The sequence below is a fragment of the Salvelinus fontinalis genome, chromosome 3 (genome assembly GCF_029448725.1).
Source record: "Salvelinus fontinalis isolate EN_2023a chromosome 3, ASM2944872v1, whole genome shotgun sequence".
Classification (NCBI taxonomy): Eukaryota; Metazoa; Chordata; class Actinopteri; order Salmoniformes; family Salmonidae; genus Salvelinus; species Salvelinus fontinalis.
The window spans coordinates 35,587,636-35,614,247 of NC_074667.1; the positions used below are offsets into that span (position 1 = coordinate 35,587,636).

The following is a 26,612-nucleotide window of genomic DNA, read 5'->3' on the forward strand; positions in this document are numbered from 1 at the left end:
ACATGTCTCTGGACCTACTCACTGTCACAGTCATGCTCTGGACCTAGTTTTGTCCCATGGAATAAATGTTGTAGATCTTAATGTTTTTCCTCATAATCCTGGACTATCGGACCACCATTTTATTACGTTTGCAATCGCAACAAATAATTTGCTCAAACCCCAACCAAGGAGCATCAAGTCGTGCTATAAATTCTCAGACAACACAAAGATTCCTTGATGCCCTTCCAGACTCCCTCTGCCTACCCAAGGACGTCATAGGACAAAAATCAGTTAACTGAGGAACCACCTAACTGAGGAACTCAATTTAACCTTGCGCAATACCCTAGATGCAGTTGCACCCCTAAAAACGAAAAACATTTGTCATGAGAAACTAGCTCCCTGGTATACTGTACAGAAAATACCCGAGCTCTGAAGCAAGCTTCCAGAAAATTGGAACGGAAATGGCGCCACACCAAACTGGAAGTCTTCCGACTAGCTTGGAAAGACAGTACCGTGCAGTATCGAAGAGCCCTCTCTGCTGCTCGATCATCCTATTTTTCCAACTTAATTGAGGAAAATAAGAACAATCCAAAAAAAAAATTATACTGTCGCAAAGCTAACTAAAAAGCAGCATTCCCCAAGTGAGGATGGCTTTCACTTCAGCAGTAATAAATTCATGAACTTCTTTGAGGAAAAGATCATGATCATTAGAAAAAAAATTACGGACTCCTCTTTAAATCTGCGTATTCCTCCAAAGCTCAGCTGTCCTGAGTCTGCACAACTCTGCCAGGACTGTAACGGCTTTCCTCTTCCTCTTCATCAGAAGAGGAGGAGCAGGGATTGAACCAATATGCAGCGGAGTTTGAAGACATATTTATTAAAGAAAACACGAACTTGACTATACACTAACAAAACAACAAACGACGTAGACGCACCTGAACATAAGAACTTACAAATAACGAAGAACGCATGAAACAGGAACAGACTACATAAACCGAAAAACAAACAAACCGAAAAACAAACAAACCGAAAACAGTCCTGTGTGGCGCAACGACATACACAGACACAGGAGACAACCACCCACAACGAACACTGTGAAAACACCTACCTAAATATGACTCTTAATTAGAGGAACGCCAAACACCTGCCTCTAATTAAGAGCCATACCAGGCAACCCATAAACCAACATAGAAACAGAAAACATAGAATGCCCACCCAAACTCACGTCCTGACCAACTAACACATACAACAAACTAACAGAAATAGGTCAGGAACGTGACAAGGACCTAGGATCAAGAGAGACACTTAAGTGTTTTAGTACTATATCTCTTTACACAATGATGAAAATAATCATGGCCTCTAAACCTTCAAGCTGCATACTGGACCCTATTCCAACTAAACTACTGAAAGAGCTGCTTCCTGTGCTCAGCCCTCTTATGCTGAACATAATAAACGGCTCTCTATCCACTGGATGTGTACCAAACTCACTAAAAGTGGCAGTAATAAAGCCTCTCTTGAAAAAGCCAAACCTTGACCCAGAAAATATAAAAAACTATCGGCCTATATCGAATCTTCCATTCCTCTCAAAACATTTTGAAAAAGCTGTTGCGCAGCAACTCACTGCCTTCCTGAAGACAAACAATGTATATGAAATGCTTCAGTCTGGTTTTAGACCCCATCATAGCACTGAGACTGCACTTGTGGAGGTGGTAAATTACCTTTTAAAAGGCGTCAGACCGGGGCTCTGCATCTGTCCTCGTGCTCCTAGACCTTAGTGCTGCCTTTGATACCATCAATCACCACATTCTTTTGGAGAGATTGGAAACCCAAATCGGTCAATACGGACAAGTTCTGGCCTGGTTTAGATCTTATCTGTCGGAAAGATATCAGTTTGTCTCTGTGAATGGTTTGTCCTCTGACAAATCAACTGTACATTTCGGTGTTCCTCAAGGTTCCGTTTTGGGACCACTATTGTTTTCACTATATATTTTACCTCTTGGGGATGTCATTCGAAAACATCTTAACTTTCACTGCTATGTGGATGACACACAGCTGTACATTTCAATGAAACATGGTGAAGCCCCAAAATTGCCCTTGCTAGAAGCCTGTGTTTCAGACATAAGGAAGTGGATGGCTGCAAACTTTCTACTTTTAAACTCGGACAAAACAGAGATGAATGTTCTAGGTCCCAAGAAACACATGAAAGACGTGAAAGAAATACATGGGAGGGGTTGAGGTTAGAGGAAGGACAGGAGTAAAAAAAACAAAATATAACTATTATAAAATAGACTGAGCCTATAAAATGTATATAGATTGTATGAGCTGGAAGTAGAAGCCTAGGTGTGGTTGTTCACTATTTTTTATTTTATTTAAACTTTTATTTAACTAGGCAAGTCAGTTAAGAATAGATTCTTATTTACAATGACGGCCTACCTCGGCCAAACCCTAACCCGGATGAGCCTCCCGGGTGGCGCAGTGGTCTAGGGCACTGCATCGCAGTGCTAGCTGCGCCACCAGAGTCTCTGGGTTCGCGCCCAGGCTGGGCTGGGTTCGCGCCCAGGCTCTGTCGCAGCCGGCCGCAACCGGGAGGTCCGTGGGGCGACGCACAATTGGCATAGCGTCGTCCGGGTTAGGGAGGGTTTGGCCGGTAGGGATATCCTTGTCTCAGTATGTAAAATGTAATGAAATGTAAAAAAAAAAAAAAAATGTAATAAAAAAATGTATGCACTCTACTGTAAGTCGCTCTGGATAAGAGCGTCTGCTAAATGACTAAAATGTAAATGTAAATGATGCTGGCTCAATTGTGCGCCTCCCAATGTACTTCATTTAATCTGATTGTCATAAGGTTCCATGACTTTGTCCACACAGAGCATCTGAACACACAAAATACACTTTGACACAAAGTAGTCTGTGATAAATAGCACAATATGTTTCATCTGAGTATTTGTTATAGTCAAAATAATCCATACATTATGCATTTTTTACTCAAAAACTAGTTGTATGAGCTCCGGTCAATGAGGCCTACAGGCCATAAATAGCAAATAGAAGTTCAAAACTTGTGATGTTCACTAGATCTTAAGTTGATAAAAATATCTAACACAACATTAGGTGATAATATACAGGTCTGTGAGAGCTGGAATTCTTACTGGTTGGTAGGTGATCAAATACTTATGTCATGCAATAAAATGCAAATTAATTACTTAAAAATCATACAATGTGATTTTCAGGATTTTTGTTTTAGATTCCGTCTCTCACAGTTGAAGTGTACCTATGATAAAAAATTACAGACCTCTACATGCTTTGTAAGTAGGAAAACCTGCAAAATCGGCAGTGTGTCAAATACTTGTTCTCCCCACTGTATGTAATATTATGGATTTATAGTCAGCTATAATGGGGCAGTCATTTTGGACCGGGAACACAGAATTAATTACCGAAGAGGAAGCTGTGAAGCCCCTTTTGGGTTCTCGAGAGCAACCTAGAGTTACATTTCATGTGCCAAGAATTAATCATTTGTTTGCCTTCATTTCAATGGCGTCAAGTCAAGTGTGTGTGTAAATGGTAATAGTGTAACTGAAGGAAGCCATGCTAGAAACGTACAGTTGTGACTATAACTATTGTTGCCTGGAGGAAGGAAATGAGGTACAACACAGCGATGGGGAGTTCATGCTCTGGCACCCTCTACTGAAGAAGATTAGAATCACGCCTGACAAGGCCAATGAACACTGTGCCTCACCAGAATCTCCGCTTTCCACAGGTGATAAACCTGAGGCACGTATTCATTCCTTTAATTCAGCTCTGCTCTTCACCAAGCCCAGACCCGACCAGGTGTTGTACCTTGTTTCCCTCCTTTAAGGAACCGTAGTTAGTCATAACTGCACGTTCCCTTTCAGTCGGTCAACTCGATACAACACAACTATGGTGTCTACTGGGGTCGCCCCAAGCTGACCTCAGCAGACACCAAATGAAATGGCCCATGGCAGACCACCCAAAGTCCCAACCCGACAGGAAAACCTGCGGTACTTGGGTATTGTGTAATCTGCGTGCTGCCTAATGACCCACTCCTGCTCCAGCTGTAAGCACACTGTGGTCTACACTTAGGGCAGTGACATCCGAGCGATAGAACATCACAAAAGTGTGTGGTGATACCCAACTTGCCGCAGCACAAATATCTCCTACAGGCAACCCTTTAAGCAATGCCCAAGAAGCTGCCAGACCCATGGTGGAGTGGGCGCGTACACCATTCGGTCATTTTTGCCTTTTGCTGTCATATGCCTGAGAAATAGCCTCCACAAGGCAGTGGGAGAGACGATGCTTAGAAAGCGCTCTACCACAAGCCGGATTAGCAAAACAGACAAAATTGGTCACACAAACAGACACCTCTGGTCTACTGGCTTATCAAGACTAAGAAGCCTCATGGGTGACATCGGCTAGCAAACGGTACTGTGACAAGACATTTTATCGGATCAAAATCGATAATTCATTCCCGCGTTCCGTAACTGACTCAGCCGAGGTACGGGTCTTTGAACCCGAACCCAGCTTGTTAGCCTTTGTCATTTTGGTTGTGTTAGCCATTTTACTCATACCGCGTTTACATGGTACACGGTAGACGGCAAACTGGATGTTATTGTTTTGAGTGAGAGCATGACGGTATATGCCGTTGAGGCTGGCGGTGAATGAAGTCAGCTGCCACGGTAGACGGGACTTGCCGCCAAAGTTAAAATATTTCAATTTTTGTCGTATGCCATAGCGTTGTTGTCTTCCGGATGTTGATTTGCACTGATTGTTTACTGAAATCACCATAGTGCCACATACCGTTGTGCTGGCTTGCTTTTGCTGTAACCATCTTTCTTGTCCCGCTATGCTGGCTGGTATGATGTTTTTTGTGTCCCTCGTCTAAACGCAGCATCATTCAGTTAGCTAGGCTAAACCGGCAGAAGAATAACTAACAAATTCATCAGGAAACTCACAAAACCAGTTACCAGGCTTGAACACACAATGCCCAGAAGGATGGGCAGGCCCTCCTTAAGTGGGACAGTTAGATTTCGCATTTCCATGTTTATTTTAAAGAATGCGTGAAAATTTTTTGTTCAGGACGAAATGAAGAGCGGAAGAATTTAAGGAATTAATCCGTGTCTTGGGTTTATAACTATTCCGGTGAGGCACTGTGTTCATTGGCCTTGTTAGGCGTGATTCTAATGTTCTTCAGTGGAGGGAGCTAGTGCATGAAGTTGACTGACTGAAAGGGAACAGTTGAATTACTCTTCAGTTTAATGTGTCTCCAGAAACATTCTTTTACACAACTCTCAAATTGAGGAAAAGTTTTTATTTCACTCACTATAACCGTACAGCTAGTTTCAATCAGGTTTGTGTGGGCTTTGTCTAAGCCAGTGTTCTGTGTTGGTATCTTTCAGTGCTGTGCAGTGTGGTCGGTCAGGTGCTCTGTGTGCTTTAGTGAGCAATGTTGTTAGCACATGAGTGGTCACATGTTGTGCAGCTTGAACAATCTCACCACCAACCTAAGGCAATTGGAATGGCAAGATCATATGTCAGTGTCAGCTACACACAGACTTACCATTGAATGCACCTCAAGTTAAAAAAAAAAAAAAAAAAAAAAGAACTTGTGGCTGCAGAGGCCTCCACATAACCCTGCCTTTGTGTGTCCATACATCAACTGAATAATTTGTTGAAATATTTTACCAGATTTAAGTATATACTGAGTTGCATGCATGTTATTTTGTTTCATGGTGTTAAGTTGTTAGATTGTTAGATTACTTGTTGGATATTACTGCATGGTCGGAACTAGAAACACAAGCTTTTCGCTACACTCACATTAACATCTGCTAACCATGTGTATGTGACCAATAAAATTTGATTTAAGTACATTCAGTATTTTTCTGAATTAAAAACAAAAATATTATATTCATTCAACCTTTAAAACGTTTGATAATACTGTACCGAAACAATGGGAGTAGCACGAAGTTGAGAGACGTGATTTGGGGGTCCAGACCCAGACACATTACCACTGCTCCTAGAAAGCTAGGTAATTGTTCTTGTCAATCAAAGGTCATCACAATACTATGTTTTCCCACACAAACCGTCACACTGGTCAAAGTTGTGGTATTTTTAACCATTAAGACCTTTATTTCTACCCCATTAGTTCAATAATGTCTCAGTCTGTTTGACTGAATCGTTCTAGAATGCGGGAGAGGCGTTAAAAAGCAAGCACAAGTGTTTCCCAGCGTATGTGGATTGCTACGAGCATAGATAATTTGACTTGGTATGAGGCCTATGGCACTGAAAGGAGAATATGGGGAAAGAGGGGAGTAAAAGGATGCTATTGATTTGCCATCCTCACACACTCATCTTGTGATACCCATGCACGCACAGCTGTAAGGTCGGACGTCAGGGCAGGCATGATTGCAGCTAAGCCAATTCTTCCAGGCATCCCTATAAGGAACAGACATTACGTATAGTACATTAAATTCCATTTGTTCGAAATCTGTCAGAATATGATAAATGGTGCTCATATTTGAAAAGTGATATTAATGAAAAAAGTTAATTAAGTGAGGTTAGAGTGACGTTAGAGCATATGGTGGAGTCATGGAATCTGGCTGAAAATTGTCTTTAAAACAAGTGTAGGGCAGATCATCAAAGGAACAAGTCTCAACTTATGCATGGAAATTGCGATATTAGAACAAACACATTATGCAAAAAGTAAGAGATTAAACTTGAAAGGGTCAAATTAGTAACATAAGAGTACAGAAGAAATCGAAAAGTCTGTTTCTTTATGGCCCTTCCTGGGACGGGGGAGTAACGAACGCCAATACATAACTATGACTTCATATCAAGGGTGCTTCCCAATAATCGCTCCTTCTTTCTGAAGTGTACAGTTGTTCACTACTGCCCACACATTTAATAGCATTGGATTGGTGTAGGCATTGGGTATAGAGAGTTTCCATATACCAGTTATTTCCCTTCAAATTCATTGAAGTGTACACTTCGGTAGAAATTAGAGATTATTGGGACACACACCTTGATTCAATTCTCAACTTCCTATAGTGACCGTTGACCTTTGCAACTCCATAAGACAACATTAGCAAAGAACTTCCTGCCTGCTCACAGGCTATAGGGCAATTCCATGGTAAAGGATTCAGGTTTTTCACTTATAATGTATGCCAGACAAAAACCATTGCTTTCAAAGTTTAATTAACCATACAACCCTATGCACAAAAACTACTTTTAACAATTTACACAGAACATTTGACAAAAACACTTTTACTGGAAGAACTGTGCAGATGCAAAGTTTGGTAACAGAATTTCGGGTAAATCTGACCACATTTTCCAAAATCGTTGTTAAATATATGCTCTGAATTAAGATTCGATGATGGCTGCAGAAAGAATGGGGTGCAGCTATGACATCATACTTGAATTTGAAAAAATAGCTTTTGGTTATTGAACTACAGTAAGTGAAGTGGATTTACACCCTATAACAGAATTGCAGTAACATAATTTCATCATGGGTCCTTGATCTGTACTACACAGAAATGCATAATTATGGATATGAATGTCATTCTCTTCATGGTGATGTACCCTAAAGAGGAACACAAAGGTAGAAATATGCAATATCCTTTGCATATTTATGTATTATTCTACACACTGCCTATTATTTTAATGAGTTCCAAACAATGCAATTTGGTCCAGACCAAATCTGAACCAATCATAAATGTCTACGTTTCACAAGTTTGGACATCAAAGTATAACACAGTAGAACACAGCATGGAACAGTAGAGTAGAGTATAGTTTAGTTCAGTACTGTACATTATAGTGTACTCAACTCTAGTGTGCTCCATTGTGTACTGTACTAAACTCTACACCACTATATTATACTGTTCAGGACAGTACTATATATTTTTTAATATATTTATTAACCTTTTATTTAACTAGTCAAGTCAGTTAAGAACAAATTCTTATTTACAATGACGGCCTACTGTATACCTATTCTCTATTTTTCTTTACTGTACTGTACTATGCTGTCCAAACTTGTGAAACATAGACGTCTGGGATTGGTTCAGATTTGGTCCGGATCGGACCAAATTTGAACCAATCATGGATGTCTCTGTTTTGGCCAAATTAAGGCTAGTTCAGATGTCTGTGGATGTTGAAATCAACGCTGGTCCAGACTGGATAGAAAAACGTCTGTGGATGTTGAAATCAAATCCAGGGCAGATTGACCAAATTTCAACTACTTTTCAACGTCCATGGACGTCTGGTGTCGGTTGGTGCTCAGTGGGTGAGGATTCTGCTTACAGTAAAGGGAAAGAGCGGGGGCTCATGGTAAGGTGTCAGCAAGTGCCAGGAGATGTGACATTAATTGGAGAGACAGAGAAGAGAGAGGGAGTATTGTCCAGACTTCACACTTTTGCTTCAACCACCAAACGACAGAAAAAGACAGAAAACAGTTATCAGCTGAACATAACAGTATGCCAGTGGAAGTGAGGACAGTAGCAGGTGACCCATCTGTGGTTTGTGACTACTATGATTTACCATTGTAGCCAATTCAACTGCAGATATTTCGTGACTGATTTGTTTTTGGGGGGGGATTCTGTTACCGATTTCTTTCTCATTCATCATTAATGATTCATTCAGGATTATCTGTAATCATGACAGCATACACATTAATATAGAAGTGTTTAGAAACATTATATTCTTATTTACAATAATAGTGACTCCAAAATGGCACATTATTTAGCATTAATTTAAATTGGGCAGAAAATACTCTGAAACACAACCAAAACAAACAGCAAGTGCATCCACCAAGTTTGTAGAGTCGTAAGCTTGATGTAATCAAGAAACCGTGGATAGATGGCAGCATTCGCCATAAACTGAAAGCGTGAACCACTGCATTTAACCACAGCAAGGTGACTGGGAATACAAACAGTGTAGTTATTCCCTCCGTAAGGCAATCAAACAGGCAAAACGTCAGTAAAGAGACAAATTGGAGTCACAATTCAACGGCTCAGACACGAGACGTATGTGGCAGGCTCTACAGACGATCGCGGATAAAAAAGGGGAAACCAGCCACGTCGTGGACACCGACGTCTTGCTGTCGGACAAGTTAAACACCTTCTTCGCTCGCTTTGAGGATAACACAGTGCCATCGACACGGTCCGCTCTCAAGGACTGTGGGCTCTCATTCTCCGTGGCTGACGTGAGTAAGACATTTAAGCATGTTAACCCTCGCAAGGCTGTTGGCCCAGGCGTTATTCCTAGCCGCGTCCTCAGAGCATGCGCAGACCAGATGGCTGGAGTGTTTACGGACATATTCAATCTCTCCCTATCCCAGTCTGCTGTCCCCACTTGCTTTAAGATGTCCACCATTGTTCCCGTACCCAAAAAGGCAAAGGTAACTGATTTAAATGATTATCGCCCGGGAGCACTCACTTCTGTCATCTGAAGTGCACCTCTACCTTACCTGACACCCTAGACACACTTCAATTTGCTTACGCCCCAATACATCCACAGACGATGCAGTTGCAATTTCATTGCACACTGCCCTATCCCATCTGGACAAAATAAATACCCATGTAAGAATGCTGTTCATTGACTATAGCTCAGCATTCAACACCATAGTACCCTCCAAGCTCATCATCTAGCTTGGGGCCCTGGTTCTGAACCCCACCCTGTGCAACTGGGTCCTGGACTTCCTGACGGTCCTCCCCCAGGTGGTGAAGGTAGAAAACACCTCCACTTCATTGATCCTCAACACAGGGGCCCCACAAGGGTGCATGCTCAACCCCCTCCTGTACTCCCTATTCACCCATGACTGTGTGGCCACATACGTCTCCAACTCAATCATCAGGTTTGCAGATGACACAACAATAGTAGGCCTGATTACCAACAATAACGAGACAGCCTACAAGGAGGAGGTGAGGGCCCTGGCGGAGTGGTGCCAGGAAAACAACCTCTCCCTCAACGTCAACAAAACGAAGGAGCTGATCGTGGATTTCAGGTAAAAGCAGAGGGAGCACGCCCCTATCCACATTGACGGGGCCGCAGTGGAGAAGGTGGAAACCTTCAAATTCATTGGCGTACACATCACTGACAATCTGAAAATGTCCACCCACACAGACAGTGTGGTGAAGAATGTGCAACAGTGCCAAAACCCTCACAAACTTTTACAGATGCAGAGTTGAGAGCATCCTGTCGGGCTGTATCACCGCCTTTAACGGCAACTGCACCGCCCGCAACCGCAGGGCTCTCCAGAGGGTGGTGCGGTCAGCCCAACATATCACTACAGCACCCGATGTCACAGAAGGGCCAAAAAGATCATCAAGGACATCAACCACCAAAGCCACGGCCTTTTCACCCCGCTATTATCCAGTAGGCGAGGTCAGTACAGGTGCATCAAAGCTGGGACCAAGAGACTGAAAAACAGCTTCTATCTCAAGGCCATCAGACTGTTAAATAGCCATCACTAGCCGACTACCACCTGGTTACTCAACCCTGCACCTTTAGAGACTACTGCCCTATATACAGTGGGGAGAACAAGTATTTGAAACACTGACGATTTTGCAGGTTTTCCTACTTACAAAGCATGTAGAGGTCTGTAATTTTTTATCATAGGTACACTTCAACTGTGAGAGACGGAATCTAAAACAAAAATCCAGAAAATCACATTGTATGATTTTTAAGTAATTCATTTGCGTTTTATTGCATGAAATAAGTATTTGATCACCTACCAACCAGTAAGAATTCCGGCTCTCACAGACCTGTTAGTTTTTCTTTAAGAAGCCCTCCTGTTCTCCACTCATTACCTGTATTAACTGCAACTGTTTGAACTCGTTCCCTGTATAAAAGACACCTGTCCGCACACTCAATCAAACAGACTCCAACCTCTCCACAATGGCCAAGACCAGAGAGCTATCTAAGAACATCAGGGCTAAAATTGTAGACCTGCACAAGGCTTGGATGGGCTACAGGACAATAGGCAAGCAGCTTGGTGAGAAGGCAACAACTGTTGGCGCAATTATTAGAAAATGGAAGAAGTTCAAGATGACGGTCAATCACCCTCGGTCTGGGGCTCCATGCAAGATCTCACCTCGTGGGGCATCAATGATCATGAGGAAGGTGAGGGATCAGCCCAGAACTACACGGCAGGACCTGGTCAATGACCTGAAGAGAGCTGGGACCACAGTCTCAAAGAAAACCATTAGTAACACACTACGCCGTCATGGATTCAAATCCTGCAGCGCACGCAAGGTCCCCCTGCTCAAGCCAGCGCATGTCCAGGCCCGTCTGAAGTTTGCCAATGACCGTCTGGATGATCCAGAGGATGAATGGGAGAAGGTCATGTGGTCTGATGAGACAAAAAATAGAGCTTTTTGCTCTAAACTCCACTCGCCGTGTTTGGAGGAAGAAGAAGGATGAGTACAACCCCAAGAACACCATCCCAACCGTGAAGCATGGAGGTGGAAACATCATTCTTTGGGGATGCTTTTCTGCAAAGGGGACAGGACGACTGCACCGTATTGAGGGGAGGATGGATGGGGCCATGTATCGCAAGATCTTGGCCAACAACCTCCTTCCCTCAGTAAGAGCATTGAAGATGGGTCGTGGCTGGGTCTTCCAGCATGACAACGACCCGAAACACACAGCCAGGGCAACTAAGGAGTGGCTCCGTAAGAAGCATCTCAAGGTCCTGGAGTGGCCTAGCCAGTCTCCAGACCTGAACCCAATAGAAAATCTTTGGAGGGGGCTGAAAGTCCGTATTGCCCAGTGACAGCCCCGAAACCTGAAGGATCTGGAGGAGTGGGCCAAAATCCCTGCTGCAGTGTGTGCAAACCTGGTCAAGAACTACAGGAAACGTATGATCTCTGTAATTGCAAACAAAGGTTCCTGTACCAAATATTAAGTTCTGCTTTTCTGATGTATCAAATACTTATGTCATGCAATGAAATGCAAATTAATTACTTAAAAATCATACAATGTGATTTTCTGGATTTTTGTTTTAGATTCCGTCTCTCACAGTTGAAGTGTACCTATGATAAAAATTACAGACCTCTACATGATTTGTAAGTAGGAAAACCTGCAAAATCGGCATGTATCCGATACTTGTTCTCCCCACTGTACATAGACATGAAATCACTGGTCACCTTAATAATGTTAACATTTTTTACATTACATTTTAGTCATTTAGCAGACGCTCTTATCCAGAGTGACTTACAGTAGTTTGCATACATTTTAAAACATTTTTACATACTGAGACAAGGATATCCCTACCGGCCAAACCCTCCCTAACCTGGACGACGCTATGCCAATTGTGAGTCGCCCCACGGACCTCCCGGTTGCGACAGAGCCTGGGCGCGAACCCAGCCCAGCCTGGGCGCGAACCCAGAAATTCTGGTGGCGCAGCTAGCACTGCGATGCAGTGCCCTAGACCACTGCACCACCCGGAGATTGTTAACATACTGCTTTACTCGTTTCATATATATTTTTCACACCGTTTACTTTTACTTCACTACATTCCTAATAAAAATAATGTACTTTTTACTCCATACATTTGCCCTGACACCCAAAAGGACTCGTTTTGAATGCTTAGCAGGACATGGAAATGGTCCAATTCACACACTTATCAAGAGAACACCCCTGGTCATGTCTACTGACTATGATCTGGTATACTCATTAAACACAAATACTTTGTTTGTAAATTATGTCTGAGTGTTGGTGTGTTTCCCTGGCTATCCGTAAATGTCAAAAACACGATTTGTGCTGTCTGGTTAGCTTAATATAAGTAATTTTAAATTATTTATACTATTACTTTTGATACTGAAGTTTATTTTAGCAATTACATTTACTTTTGATAATTCACTATATTTAAAACCAAATACTTTTAGACTTTTACTGTAGTATTTTACTGGGTGACTTTCACTTTTATTTGAGTCATTTTCTATTAAGGTATCTTTATGTTTACTCAAGTATGACAATTGTGTACTTTTTCCACCACTGGCAGTGAGATACCTCATCACTCATCTTGAAAAAACAAATACAAAAAATGTGGAAATCAATCAATCCGCCATCATTAACACGATGGAAAAATCTAAATATTAATGATTTAAATATTGAACGTGTGTGGGCTACAGAGATAAACAAAATGGTGCAGTTTCAGACCATGTGGTAAACAATAATGCAGCAAACAATAATACAGGCACTAGGGATGCTGGTGTGAGCATGTGAGTCTTGGCAAAAGAGATGTAGTTGTTGTTCGTATGTGTATGTTTGTATTTGGTGTATAAAAATCAATTCAGGCTGTAATACAACGAAATGTGGAAGAAGCTAAGGAGTATGAATACTTTCTGAAGGCACTGTATGTCGAGAATATAGTATGTACATATAAAGTGAATACACAATTAGTTTACATTTTCAGAGATCAAATTACATTTCTCCAGAATAATGTTGCAGGAATGCTAATCTTATCTGTTCCTAACTTAAGAAACGATTTCAGAACAATACAAATTATGTAAATATTATTAAAGTGACCAGTGATCAATATACATGTATTTAGGGCAGCAGTCTCTAAGGTCCAGGGTAGAATACCGGGTGGTAGCCAGCTAGTGACAGTGTCTAAAGTGCAAGGCAGGGTACCAGGCGGATGCCAGCTAGTGATGACTGTTTAACAGTCGGAAGGCTTGGAGATAGAAGATGCTTTTCATTCTCTCTGTCCCAGCTTTGATACTACAGTCTTTGCCTGCTAGATTGTAGCAGGGTGAACAGGCTGTGGCTCGGGTGGCTTTGGTCCTTGATGATATTCTTGGCCTTCCTGTGACACTGGGTGCTGTAGATGTCCTGGAGGGCAGGCAGTGTGCACCTGGCAATGCGTTAGGCTAAACACACCACGCTCTGAAGAGCCCTGTGGTTGCGGACGATGCAGTTGCTGTACCAGGCGGTGATACAGTCTGACAGAATGCTCTTGATGTTGCATCTGTAGAAGTTTGTGAGGGTGTTAGGGGCCAAGCCAAATGTATTCAGCCTCCTGAGGTTGAACATGCTGTTGAACATGCTGAGGTTGAACATTTTGTACCATGCTGTTACCCCTTCTTCACCACAGTGTCTGTGTGGAGGGACCATTTCAGGACCTCAGTGATGTGCACGTAGAGGAATTTGAAGCTTTTGACCCTCTACACTGTGGCCCATCGATGTGCATGGGGGCGTGCTCTCTCTCTGCTGTCTCCTGTAGTCCACGATCAGCTCCTTCGTTTTGTTGAGGGAGAGGTTCACCAGGGATTGTTGGTAATTGTTGCTCAGCGTTGTTGGTAATCAGGCCTACCACTGTTATCGTCAGAAAACTTGATATTGAGTTGGAGACGGGCATAGCCATGCAGTCATGGATAAACAGGGAGTACAGGAGAGGGCTGAGAACACACCCATGTGGGGCCCCCGTGTTGAGAATTAGGTGTTGTTGCTTACCTTCACCACCTAGGGTTGGCCCGACAGGAAGTCAAGGACCCAGTTGCACAGGGAGGGGTTCAGACCCAGGACCCTGAGCTTAGTGATGAGCTTGGAGGGCACTATGGTGTTGAAGACTGAGCTGTAGTCAATGAACAGCATTCTCACATAGGTATTCATCTTATCCAGGTGGGATAGGGCAGTTTGCAGTGCAATGACGATTGCGTCGTCCATGGATCTGTTGCAAATTGTAGTGTGTCGGGTAAGGTGTAGGTGATATTGCCCTTAACTAGCCGCTCAGCACTTCTTGATGACAGAAGTGAGTGATGGGGGCGATAGGCATTTAGTTCAGTTACCTTCACTTTCTTGGGTATAGGAACAATGGAGGATATCTTGAAGCAAGTGGGTACAACAGACTGCGATAGGGAGAGATTGAATATGTCCATAAACACTCCAGCCAGCTGGTCTGCACATGCTCTTAGGATGTGGCTTGGGATGCCGTCTGGCCCGGCAGCCTTGCAAGCCGGAGGGTTAACACACTTGAATGTCTTACTCGCTTCGGCCACAGAGATTGGGAGCATACAGTCCTCGTGAGCGGTGAGGGCCTACCTCGGCGTCTCTGTGTTTTCCTCAAAGCGGGCGAAGAAGGGGTTTTGCTTGTCCGGGAGTGAGGCATCGGTGTCCGTGACGTGGCTGGCTTTCCCTTCATAATCCGTGATTTTCTGGAGTCCCTGCCACATGCGTCTTGTGTCTGAGCCGTTGAATTGCGACTCCACTTTGTCCCTGTACTGTCGTTTTGCCTCTTTGATTGGCTTACGAAGGTCATAACTGATCTGTATACGTCCATGTTCCCAGTCACCTTGGTGTGATTAAATGTGGTAGTTTGCACATTCAGTTTTGCGTGAATGATGCCATCTATCCACGGTTTTTGGTTTGGGTGAGTTCTAATCGTCACAGGAGGAACAACATCCTCTATGCACTTCTTTACAAAACTAGCTACCGAGTTAGTGTGTACGTCATTACTATTCCCAGAGGCGACCAAGAACATTTCCCAGTCCGCGTGATCAAAACAATCCTAAAGCATACATTCCGATTGGTCAGAACAACATTGAACAGTCTTTTCCATGGTTCCTTCCTTTTTAAGTTTCTGCCTACAGGAGCAGGATGGAGGCGTGATCTGATTTGCCAAAAGGGGGGCGGGAGAGGGCCTTGTAGCCATCCCGGAATGGAGAGTAACAATGGTCAAGCTTGTTCTCTCCACGTGTAGCACAGGAGTTGTGTTGGTTTAATTTCGAGCGCGTTTTCCTCAGATTTCCTTTTTTAAATTCCCCAGCTACAATAAATGCGGCCTCAGGATATGCGGTTTCCAGTTTGTCCAAAGTCCAGTGTAGTTCCTTTAGAGCCGTCACAGTGTTGGCTTGACGGCAATGTACATGGCAGTGACAATAACCAAAGACAATTATCGCAAGAGGTAATGCTGTCTGCATTTGATGGTGAGGTATTCCAGATCGGGAGAGAAAAAGGACTTGAGTTCCTGTACGTTACTACATTCACACCATGAGTTGTTAATCATGAGACATACCCCTCAACCTTTGTTTTTCCCGGAGAGTTCTTTCTTTCTGTGCGCGTGATGTACGGAGAACCCCGCTGGCTGTATGGACGGGGACAATATATCTGCAGAGAATCCTGATTTTGTTAAACAGAGTTTGTTACAGTCCCTTTTGTCTACTTTTAAATAATCGGAATTGGTGGATGGTTTGCTCGCCACCCGAGCCTGATTAGAACCTCACCTCTCCTCCCTCTCTGATTGTGGACAATAGGAGATATTGTAGTGTGCAGTAATATTTGACGTGTATATGATATTATAGATAACTCACATGTGACTCGTAATAAGACTAAGCAATTAGCCTATTAAAATGTTTACATAAAGATAATTCAAATATACACTCGAGCATTAGGCAATGAGTTGACGTTGACTAGCAAGAATTGGTCTGACAATTGTCTATATCAAAAGCAGATATTTAATTAACATTGTACAATGAATGGATTCGCATACAAGGCAAAAAGCTTATGTTACAAGTATTAAAAAGCATTACAAAACATACTTCTAGACATATACAGTACCTGTCAAAAGTTTGGACACACCTAATCATTCAAGGGTTTTTCTTTATTTTAACTTTTTTCTACATTGTAAAATAATAGTGAAGACATCAAAACTATGAAATAACATATATGGAAATCATGTAGCAACCAAAAAAGTGTTAAACAAATCAAAATATATTTGAGATTCTTCAAAGTAGCCCCCTTTGCCTTGATGACACCCTTTGCACACTCTGTTCACCCAGCTACCATCTAGCAGACGGAGACCGTACAGATGTATCAAAGCCGGGGCCGAGAAACTGTTTTACTCACTTTATATGTACTGTATTCTAGCCATGGCTCATCCTCATGGATTATGTATGTATTGTATTGCTAGATGTTACTGCACTGTTGGAGCTAGAAACATAAGTATTTTTCTGCACCTGCAATAACATCTGGTAGATTAAGAACATTGGGACAGTAATCAAAAGGTCACTGGTTCGAATCCTCAAGCCTAATGGGTGAAAAGTCTGTGGATGTGCCCTTGAGCAAGGCACTTAACCCAAATTGCTACTGTAAATTTTTCTGAAAAAGAGCGTCTGCTAAACGAGCAAAATGTAAAATCGGCAAATCTATGTAGAAGACCAATAAACTTTGATTTATTGCGTTTTTCTACCACAACCACTAAGCCATTCATTCCATGTCCGAAATCAGATCATTTCCTAAATTCTTCAAAAGAAATGAAAGCGTTTTATGCCTCATCTTTCTTTCAAGCACCAGTGCAAAGATAGAATTTTTTTTAAATACATTCTGACATATAGAAATATTTTTGGGGGTTTGATGGTAACACTACATTAAGGTTCATCCTTTTAGCTACTGTAATTATCCAATAAAACATTTGAAAACATAATAGCATTGCTAACAAAGTGTGTCTGTCTATTCACATAGTTGATTATAGTGGGAGGGGCAGGTTTGTAGCCTCCCTATGATCAGAGGTGAGAGGCAAGTTTATGGTAATTAAGGGTCCAAGACTCTTTTATAGGGAATCAGGATCCTACCACAAGACTCTCTGGGTGTGTTGTTGGGTTTTTAAGACTAGGGTAAGGAACTGGGCAGAGAAAGGACACACAGCCACGCACAATGAGGACTTTACTGGCGGTACTGGTGTTGGCTATCTCATCAGCAGCTTTAGAAGCAAGTGAGTATATATGGATTACTTTCTAAATTACTATTTGATAAAACACTGGTTGCTCCATCTCCTCTTTCTTGAGTTATGTGCAGTGTTGGACGGGAGATGGGGCTGAGGTAGAATTAATTGAAATAATGGAAATATTCTCACTGAGTATTGCTAAGTACTCACTGAGCAATGACATTTGTGCAAACAATCCCTTTTAGTAGTGAAATGTTTGTTCTACATTTCCCCAAAATATAAACTAATTGCTTGTTTTGTATTCCAAAAACTCTTACATTTGACTAATCAATACATATGATATAACTTGTCTGAGGATCTGTCAATCATCATATTATTAATGAGAAACTATAACAATTAATTGTATGGTTGTTTACACGCTAATGGTACTTGGACAAGCTCAACAAACATAAGTAATAGCGAATAAGTGGTCTCCCTCATATCTTGAACTTCGTTTTTTAAATAGTTTCCTTTATTCTGAGGGTCTTTATAGAAACTGAGCTCTAAAGCCTGAACTTTGTATTTTGCATTGCCATTGAAAAGGATTAATAATAATCTATGTATTACTGCCTCCTCAATACACTGCATATATACTCAATAAATATCTGCATAAGAGTAAAACGTTTCAATACTTGGTGAATATACAGGACCACCAGTGTCTGAAATCACACCATTTTTAAAGAGTGTAGTGTACCGGTATAATCTTCAAAATAACACCATTTTGTGCAGTTCAACTTTAAAGTGTGGATAATTTAATTAAGAAGATCCTGAGTCAATTCACATTAATTTTAAGCTTCGACATGAGCTCGTCATGCAATTAATTTTGGGAGTACATTTAGGGATTAATCACATGTGATATTCTGTAGACCGGAAAAAAATGTTTTTGCCGTGCTTTGTCTACATTAATCTCACATTAGCAAGAATTCCGCCACTGTGTAATATACAGTAGGATAGCATGTCTATTAACTACTGACAGGGTGGGCCACAGATTACATGCTTGTAATCAAGAATAGCGCAATCACATGCCAACTTGGTTTCCAAACCCTAAAACTCTTCTGTGCATCCTGCAGTTTCAATAGTAAGGTGAACATTTTCTCAGCTCTCAACAATAGAACAGAATAACTATATTTTTTCCCTGAGGAAACGTTAGAACTGAAGTTGGTGTTTCACTATCAATCATGAGGTTCAAAGTGTCATCTACCAATGTGTTGCATTTAATGGATATCCAAACAAAAACCACAAGCTGTAATTCACTTGGTAGGAGATATCGGTCTTTTCATTGGCAATCAGTTTGAAGTGTGACTATGTGATTAATGACTGCACATGATAACGATATTATGGCTTGTCATTATGAGTGAGTTATTTTAGAGGATGCATTCCTGGGATTGTTGAAGCTGAATATGATTGTACTGTATATGCCAAGGGGAGTTCAAGGGGCTCATAATAACAGAAGATAATGTAGTTGTTGCGGTTTCCTAAATCCTGAACTTGCACCATATGATACATTATCACGATTTCAGTTAAATAACACACACTCGCAGGTGCGCACACACTCGTATGTGGGACGTGCACACACAAACACACACACAGCGGTAGCAGAGTGAGGCCGCCCTGATGTCTGAACTCCACAGAGGCTCTCCTCCTCCCAGCATTTGGGAGTACGGCTGCCTGTGCTCAATTGACAGTCACATGAAAGGGATTGACGGGGATTGCAGGGGCCGTGTGACTCGCCTGGAACCTCCACCTCGCTCTCCCCCCACTTTCACAACCATCAAAGAAATACCTGAACTACCCACCACCTCTATCTACCCCGCCAAACAACTATATTTGATGCTTCTTTAAGTAAAATGTCAGTTAATGTCTTTGCCCACCCACACCCCATCTTGTGCCCATTTGCCAGACTGTAATATCATGATGACAACTTTTCCTCTACCCAGGGTAGGCAACAGGGCAGCGAACACTTCACCATATAATATGGTCAAAAAAATGGAATAGCTATGGTTGTATTTTCAGGAAGGAAGGGTCAGATACTGTAGGTTTGGAGAAGTAGAAATTGTGTCAAAATGTTCAATAACCATTTGAGCCAGGGTTATACACATTCCAGGTCTGAGTAGTAGATCTTTGCATGACATTCACTCAAAGGACATTGTAAAAGTGAATGCTAATTAATTAGCCCGGTAGGTAGAGAGTTCTGAGTGCCAGGATGCTGTTCCTGACTAATGTCTAGACAATAGCAATGCTCTAATAAAATACATTTTCAACTTCAGATTTACATCTAGATTTAATTGTGCAGTGATCAATTGGCAACTGACCAACTGGTCTTACAAACAGATTTACCATTAGGGTTTTTGTTGTTGCCTAATGGGAATACCTCACCATAACCACTGCCACTGGTGATGTTACATAACTGATAAAACCTCAATAATATAATTAATATGAATGTAGTAGTTCACTGTACAGTACCAGTCGAAAGTTTGGACACACCTACTCATTCAAGGGTATTTCTTTATTTCTGCTATTTTCTACATTGTAGAATAATAGTGAAGACATCAAAACTATAAAATAGCACACATGAAATCATGTAGTAACCAAAAAAGTGTTAAGCAAATCAAAATATATTTTATATTTGAGATTCTTCAAAGTAGGCTTGTTGACAGCTTTGCACACTCTTGGTGTAACGGATGTGAAATGGCTAGCTAGTTAGCGGGTACGCGCTAGTAGCATTTCAATCAGTTACGTCACTTGCTCTGAGACTTAAGTAGTGTTGCCCCTTGCTCTGCAAGGGCCGCGGCTTTTGTGGAGCGATGGGTAACGACGCTTCGTGGGTGTCAGTTGTTGATGTGTGCAGAGGGTCCCTGGTTCGCGCCCGTGTCGGGGCGAGGGGACGACGTGAAGTTATATTGTTACATTGGCATTCTCTCAACCTGCTTCATGAGGTAGTGCCTTAACAGGTGTGCCTTGATTAATTTGTGGAATTTCCTTCCTTAATGCATTTGAGCCAATCAGTTGTGTTGTGACAAGGTAGGGGTGGTATACAGAAGATAGCCCTATTTGGTAAAAGACCAAGTCCATATTATGGCAAGAACAGCTCAAATAAGCAAAGAGAAACGTCAGTCCATCGTTACTTTAAGACACGTTTTTTCAAGCGGAGTCGCAAAAAACATCAAGCTCTATGATGAAACTGGCTCTCATGAGGACCGCCACAGGAAAAGAAGACCCAGAGTTACCTCTGCTGCAGAGGATAAGTTCATTACAGTTACCAGCCTCAGAAATTGCAGCCCAAATAAATGCTTCACAGAGTTCAAGTAACAGACACATCATAACATCAACTGTTCAGAGGAGACTGCGTGAATCAGGCCTCCATGGTCGAATTACTGCAAAGAAACCACTACTAAAGGACACCAATAATAAGAAGAGACTTGCTTGGGCCAAGAAACACAAGCAATGGACCTTAAACCAGTGGAAATCTGTCCTTTGGTCTGATGAGTCTAAATTTGAGATTTTTGGTTCCAACCGCCGTGTCTTTGTGAGATGCAGAGTAGGTGACTGGATGATTTCCAGGTGACTGGATGATTTCCGCATGTGGGGTTCCCACCATGAAGCATGGAGGAGGAGGTGTGATGGTTTGGGGTGCTTTGCTGGTGATACTGTGTGTGTGGACAATGACCCAAAACACACCTGCAGGCTGTGTAAGGGATATTTTACCAAGAAGAGTGATGGAGTGCTGCATCAGATGACTTGGCCTCCACAATCACCTGACCTCAACCCAATTGAGATGGTTTGGGATGAGTTGGACGAAAAGCAGGAAAAGGAAAAGAAGGAAAAGCAGTCAACAAGTGCTCAACATATGTGGGAACTCCTTTAAGACTGTTGGAAAAGCATTCCTCATGAAGCGGGTTGAGAGAATGCCAAGTGTGCAAAGCTGTCATCAAGGCAAAGGGTGGCTACTTTGAAGAATATCAAATATAATATATATTTTGATTTGTTTAACACTTTTTTGGTTACTACATGGTTCCATGTGTGTTATTTCATAGTTTTGATGTCTTCACTATTATTCTACAATGTACAAAATAGTCAAAATAAAGAAACACCCTTGAACGAGTAGGTGTGTCCAAACTTTTGACTGGTACAGTATGTCAAAGTGTGATCAACAAAAACATTGTTTCAATTAGGAGAACGAGAGAAAAAGTACCCTAAAACTTCAACCCTTTCGTTTTTCAGAGCCTAAAACCAGTTTCACACGCTACCTCTCATGGAACTCACAAATGTATCCAGTGTGGAAAGATGGGGACTCCCGATACAGAAACTGTTGGACTGGTGGGTTTTCACTTTACTGCACGTTTTTATAGACCAATCAACTTCTATTGAAACGTTTACCTCTTTCTATTGATGTATTTATCACTCTCTGTCACCAGGTGGCAAAGTTACATTCGATGTGAAAAACGATGCACCCACCCTGACTGGCTCAAAGGCAACCTTTAACATCAACCTTCGCCTTCCATCAAACCAGACAGCACGTCCTGATGGACAGGTGGTGTGGGTGCGTAACTGCACTGTCAATGGTGAGCTTTCCTTTCAAATTCAACCGCTATACCATACCATCGACCCCACAGTTTTTTTTTTGTCGTATAGGCCTACAGTCTTTTTCTAGTGTTCCTAACCTTTTATGTTAAACTGGGTGTGATCCTCTTCTCCTACAGGAACACAGTACCGTCAGGGCCAGGCTGTGTACCCCGACCAGGTCTCTGGTCCTTCAGGAGAGTACAGTGGTGTCTTCCCTGATGGCACCCCCTTCACTGGGACAGCAGACAGGAAACCCCACTACGTGTTTGTGTGGAAGACATGGGGTAAAAACAAGCTCTTTCATTTACAGACATTGATGTGAGAAAGTGCTAACACAATAACCTAATGCTTTCTGGTATTGACCAAGCTGTGCGCAGTGTGCGCTGTGAAATTATTCCTTTGATAAGAGGGTTGAAAGGATTAGTAAAGCAGCTGCTGTTCCTCTGAGCTTTGTCAACTCAAGGTTTGATCATCAGGCCATTCAGTTAAGTTTTATAACCGTTGCTGTGTTTTCTAACTAATGCTGCTTTGTATCCCAGGACGTTACTGGCAGGTGGCAGGCGGGCCCTCCTCTTCTCTCACCATCGGCACAGACAATGTGCCCCTAGGCTCTTACAACATGGAGGTGGTCATCTACCACTGCCGTGGCAAGGACAAGTTCATTCCTCTGGGCTACGCCTCCACAACCTTCTCCATCACAGGTGGGCAGCTGTTTAAGAGGAAACACTTGCCAAATTTAAATGCACAAAGTATTATTTTAAACAGCAAATCAATTAACCCTAATTTGACTTCAATTGATCATTTTAGATCCTTTGAATTTATTCTCATGATCTTTCACAACATTAACTTGACATGTTTTGCCTTGTGCCTCCCCAGAACAGATCCCCTTCACGGTGTCGCTAACCCAAATTAACGATGTGAACCAGGCTGACCAGAGCTTCATCCAGAACCGGGCCATTGTCTTCAGCATCAGCCTCCATGACCCCAGCCAGTACCTCAGCACCTCAGACATCACCTTTAACTGGAACTTTGGTGACAACAGCGGCACCCTCATCTCCAGGGAGCGCCAGGTCACACACATGTACCTCACCGCTGGCACCTACAGGCCTCAGGTGGTCCTGATGGCAAGCATCCCCAACGGCTGTGACACGCCTGCAGACCCCACCACTGCTAACCCCACTGGTGAGAGACATCATTTTCTATTTTACAGCGCATCCATTTATCAGATACAATATTTCCTTTACCAAAGTCAATTCATATTCGGTGCATATAACTTACGTAACAGTTGTAAGTAAAATGTGTTGTTTTTGTGTTTTCAACCAGTGTTGGCCGGAGCCCCTGCCATGGTTGTGGTGGTCTCTACCCCAGAGGCAGCTCCAGCTGACATCGCCCTGGATCTACTCGCCTCTGACGTTGCCCCTGCTGAGGCTGCAGATGCAGTTGCAGCCGATGACACAGATGCAGTCGAAGCCGATGCCGCAGTCGAACCCGCAGACACAGCCAATGCCGCAGCCGAACCCACTGCCTCAGAGGGAGTCGAGGTAGTTTCCTCAGTGGCCCCTGCGGCAGAGGATGCCACCGTTGTCCCAGCAGTAGAAGATCCAGCTGTTGTCCCGGCAACAGAGGACAATGCCACTGTCCCTGCAGTAGAAGCCGATGCCACAGCAGAAAACACGGCTGCTCCAGCCGTTGAGGACCCCGCCGCTGTCCTGGCTGTGGAGGCAGCCACAACTGCCCCCGTCGCTCCAGCAGCTGAAGAGGCAGCTGCTGAAACATCAGTGGTAGAGGCTACGGTCGCAGATGTGCCCGTCATCGACGCTGCTGCTTCAGTAGCTCCAGTTGCAGAGGGAGAGGAGGCCATAGTGGACCTGGTGGCCACAGTCCTCCCAGAGATCCCAGTCGTAGCCTCTGTTGCTGCCACGGCGGAAGAGGCCTTGGTTGCCGATACTGAAGTGGAGGTTGCGGCTGCTACAGAGGTGGCCCAGGCTGAGATCGTGGCCCCTGCTGCTAACGTCATTGTTCCTGCCGACACAGAGGCTGCCGCTGTGGTGGAGGTGGTGCCAGCTGAACCTGCTCTTGAGACCGAGGCAGCGCTAGAGGCAGAGGTCGTAGAGACTGTGAATGAGGTTGCAGCTGACGTCACTGCCGGTGATCACTTACTTAGTTACTTACTCATTCTATATATAAACAAAAACACGTAATCAATCATTTGAGTCTTTTCATAATATTAATAACTTACTGTGTCTTTGTTTTCTTCAGCACCAGCAACAGTGACTGCTCCAGTGGAGCGTGAGGTAGCAGCAGAGGCTGAGATAGAGGCAGACACAGAGACACAGGTGGTTCTTGTTGTGGCTAAAAGGCAGGTTCCGGAACTTCCAGCAACTGAAAACTGTATGATCTACCGCTACGGCTCCTTCTCGACCTCAGTGGATGTCGTCCGTAAGTCCACATGTGCCCAGATACTGTTGACGTGTTTTCAATACAGTCGCAGCTGAGATGTAAAATGCAGGTGACGGTTGCTGATAATGATCTCTCAATCTATCTCATTTCTCAGAGGGTATTGAGAGTGTGGAGATCACCCAGGTGACCAACGTGGTGTCTCTGGCCACTGAGGTGGTGCAGAATGCTGTGGACCTGACCATCACCTGCCAGGGGAGGTGAGTAGCCAGCCAGCAGTGGAGACAGGACCCAAGGGACCGTCCACATTTTATTGAAATTAGCATTTTGAATATTGCCATCCCCTGCACTTCATATCTCCACCTTCTCTTTACTTAGCCTGCCCAATGAAGTGTGCACCATTATCTCGGACGCAGACTGCATCACACCTGTGGAGACCGTTTGTAACAACGTGACCCCCTCCCCAGATTGTCAGATGATACTTCGCCAGTTTTTCAACGAATCTGGAGTGTTCTGCATCAATGTGTCCCTGACAAATGATGTTAGTCTGGCTGTCGCCAGTGCTAAAGTCAGTGTGACAGTGGGTGAGTGAAATTTAACGAACAACCGTACATAAAGCTTTATGAACTTCAAAAAACGTTTTTCTATTATATTTCACTGATCTGCGGAGTGTACTGTACCATACCTTGCTCATACTGTGTGTTGTGGTTGCAGGTTCCAACTCCTCCACAGCAGGCACTGTGGCTGCGGTTCTGGGTGTCATGGTCCTTGTCTGTGTTGTTGGTGCCATTGCTTTGACCTACAAGTGAGTGAAAGACAGTTCTAACCACCGTAAATGTTGCCTGATGCAATGAAAGTCACACACTTCCTGGTTTCACCAAATTGATACTTGATTCATGATCCACAAAAATTATTGACACATAGTGGTCCAATAAAAAACAGATTCCATGCCATTATTATGTGCAGTCTTTTATATAATGCACATCTTATTTTTTTCAAACTCTACAATGAATGTCAGCTAACTTGTGTTTTCCAACCAGGGGGTTTAAGCAGTATCACCCACTGAGGGAGGACTCCACAGGTGGCATCATGGGCAGCTCTGGAATCACGTCTGTGCCTATGCTGCTGTGGAATCTTCTGAGCCGACAGACACCAGGAGAAAGAAGCCCACTGCTTCAGGGAAGCGTGGTGTGAACACTCAGAACCATCTGCACTGATACAGCACACACCCATGCATGTAAATATCACTCAGACACAAACATCCACTCAGCATGCATGTGTACCCATAAAGACACATACTGTACACTTGCAGACTCAGACACACACAGTCACCCTAATGCGGAGGCAAACTGCAACAAGAACAATCAATATAAAGCAGTTGTATTCTGTATTGTTACACTGAAAGCAAATTTAATGAAAACGATCATGTTTTGCTAATGTTTTTCAACATAGAACAAAAAAGAAACGCCCAAAAGGCAAAATTAACGTTTGTTTCTGGCATTGCATTACTTGTGACAAAATATAATATTTATTTTGACTCACATACTTTTTTATTTAAGAAAAATAAAAACGGATTAAAGTTGTCAAAAATCGAATAATTTATGCTGTACCTTTTGTGTACTTGTTACATTCTTTAGAATGTAATCATAACAATGAATGACTGTCTTTTAAGCTTCCAACATATTAATTTGCTTTGCTAACTGGTCTAATTTGAATTGCCAATAACATCCCAGCACTTTTGTTTTTATAACATATTTAGCGTCACCTCAAAAGGAAGTATTTAAGTTTCAGTGACGTAAGAATTTTCAACTATACCTCAAAATTATAACGTTCCTAGTCCTAACTAATCTTGCATCCTTGATTTTGTCCTCCATGCCCTTACGGTTGAGTGGTTTATTTGATATATATATATATATAAGTGGCTTATTGTTGAAAGGTAAAGTCTATTCAACATTTAACTGTT

At 42.8% G+C, this 26,612-nt stretch overlaps 1 protein-coding gene across 2 annotated transcripts; it reads left to right on the forward strand.

Annotated features, from left to right (window-relative positions):
* The first annotated feature begins 4,245 nt into the window (after window positions 1-4,245).
* LOC129846042 (protein QNR-71-like) lies at window positions 4,246-26,134 on the forward strand. Of its 2 annotated transcripts, none has more exons than XM_055914041.1 (12): window positions 4,246-4,416; window positions 21,911-22,006; window positions 22,105-22,251; window positions 22,390-22,536; window positions 22,792-22,953; window positions 23,129-23,434; window positions 23,576-24,400; window positions 24,512-24,691; window positions 24,807-24,909; window positions 25,028-25,233; window positions 25,364-25,454; window positions 25,690-26,134. In XM_055914041.1, exons 2-12 carry the CDS (start codon window positions 21,955-21,957, stop codon window positions 25,841-25,843), a joined length of 2,373 nt encoding a protein of 790 aa, XP_055770016.1. In that variant the 5' UTR covers window positions 4,246-4,416; window positions 21,911-21,954; the 3' UTR covers window positions 25,844-26,134. The 2 variants fall into 2 exon arrangements, with proteins under 2 accessions (XP_055770016.1, XP_055770012.1); XM_055914037.1 differs by lacking the exon at window positions 4,246-4,416 and adding an exon at window positions 16,115-17,698.
* The last annotated feature ends 478 nt before the right edge of the window (window positions 26,135-26,612 follow it).

Excerpts from the sequence above, each read along its gene's own strand:
- LOC129846042 (XM_055914037.1), top strand. The coding sequence starts at position 17,641 with ATGAGGACTTTACTGGCGGTACTGGTGTTGGCTATCTCATCAGCAGCT. Across the intron at positions 23,435-23,575 it reads CACCACTGCTAACCCCACTG|TGTTGGCCGGAGCCCCTGCC; the intron begins GTGAGAGACATC and ends GTTTTCAACCAG. Across the intron at positions 24,401-24,511 it reads TGCAGCTGACGTCACTGCCG|CACCAGCAACAGTGACTGCT; the intron begins GTGATCACTTAC and ends TGTTTTCTTCAG.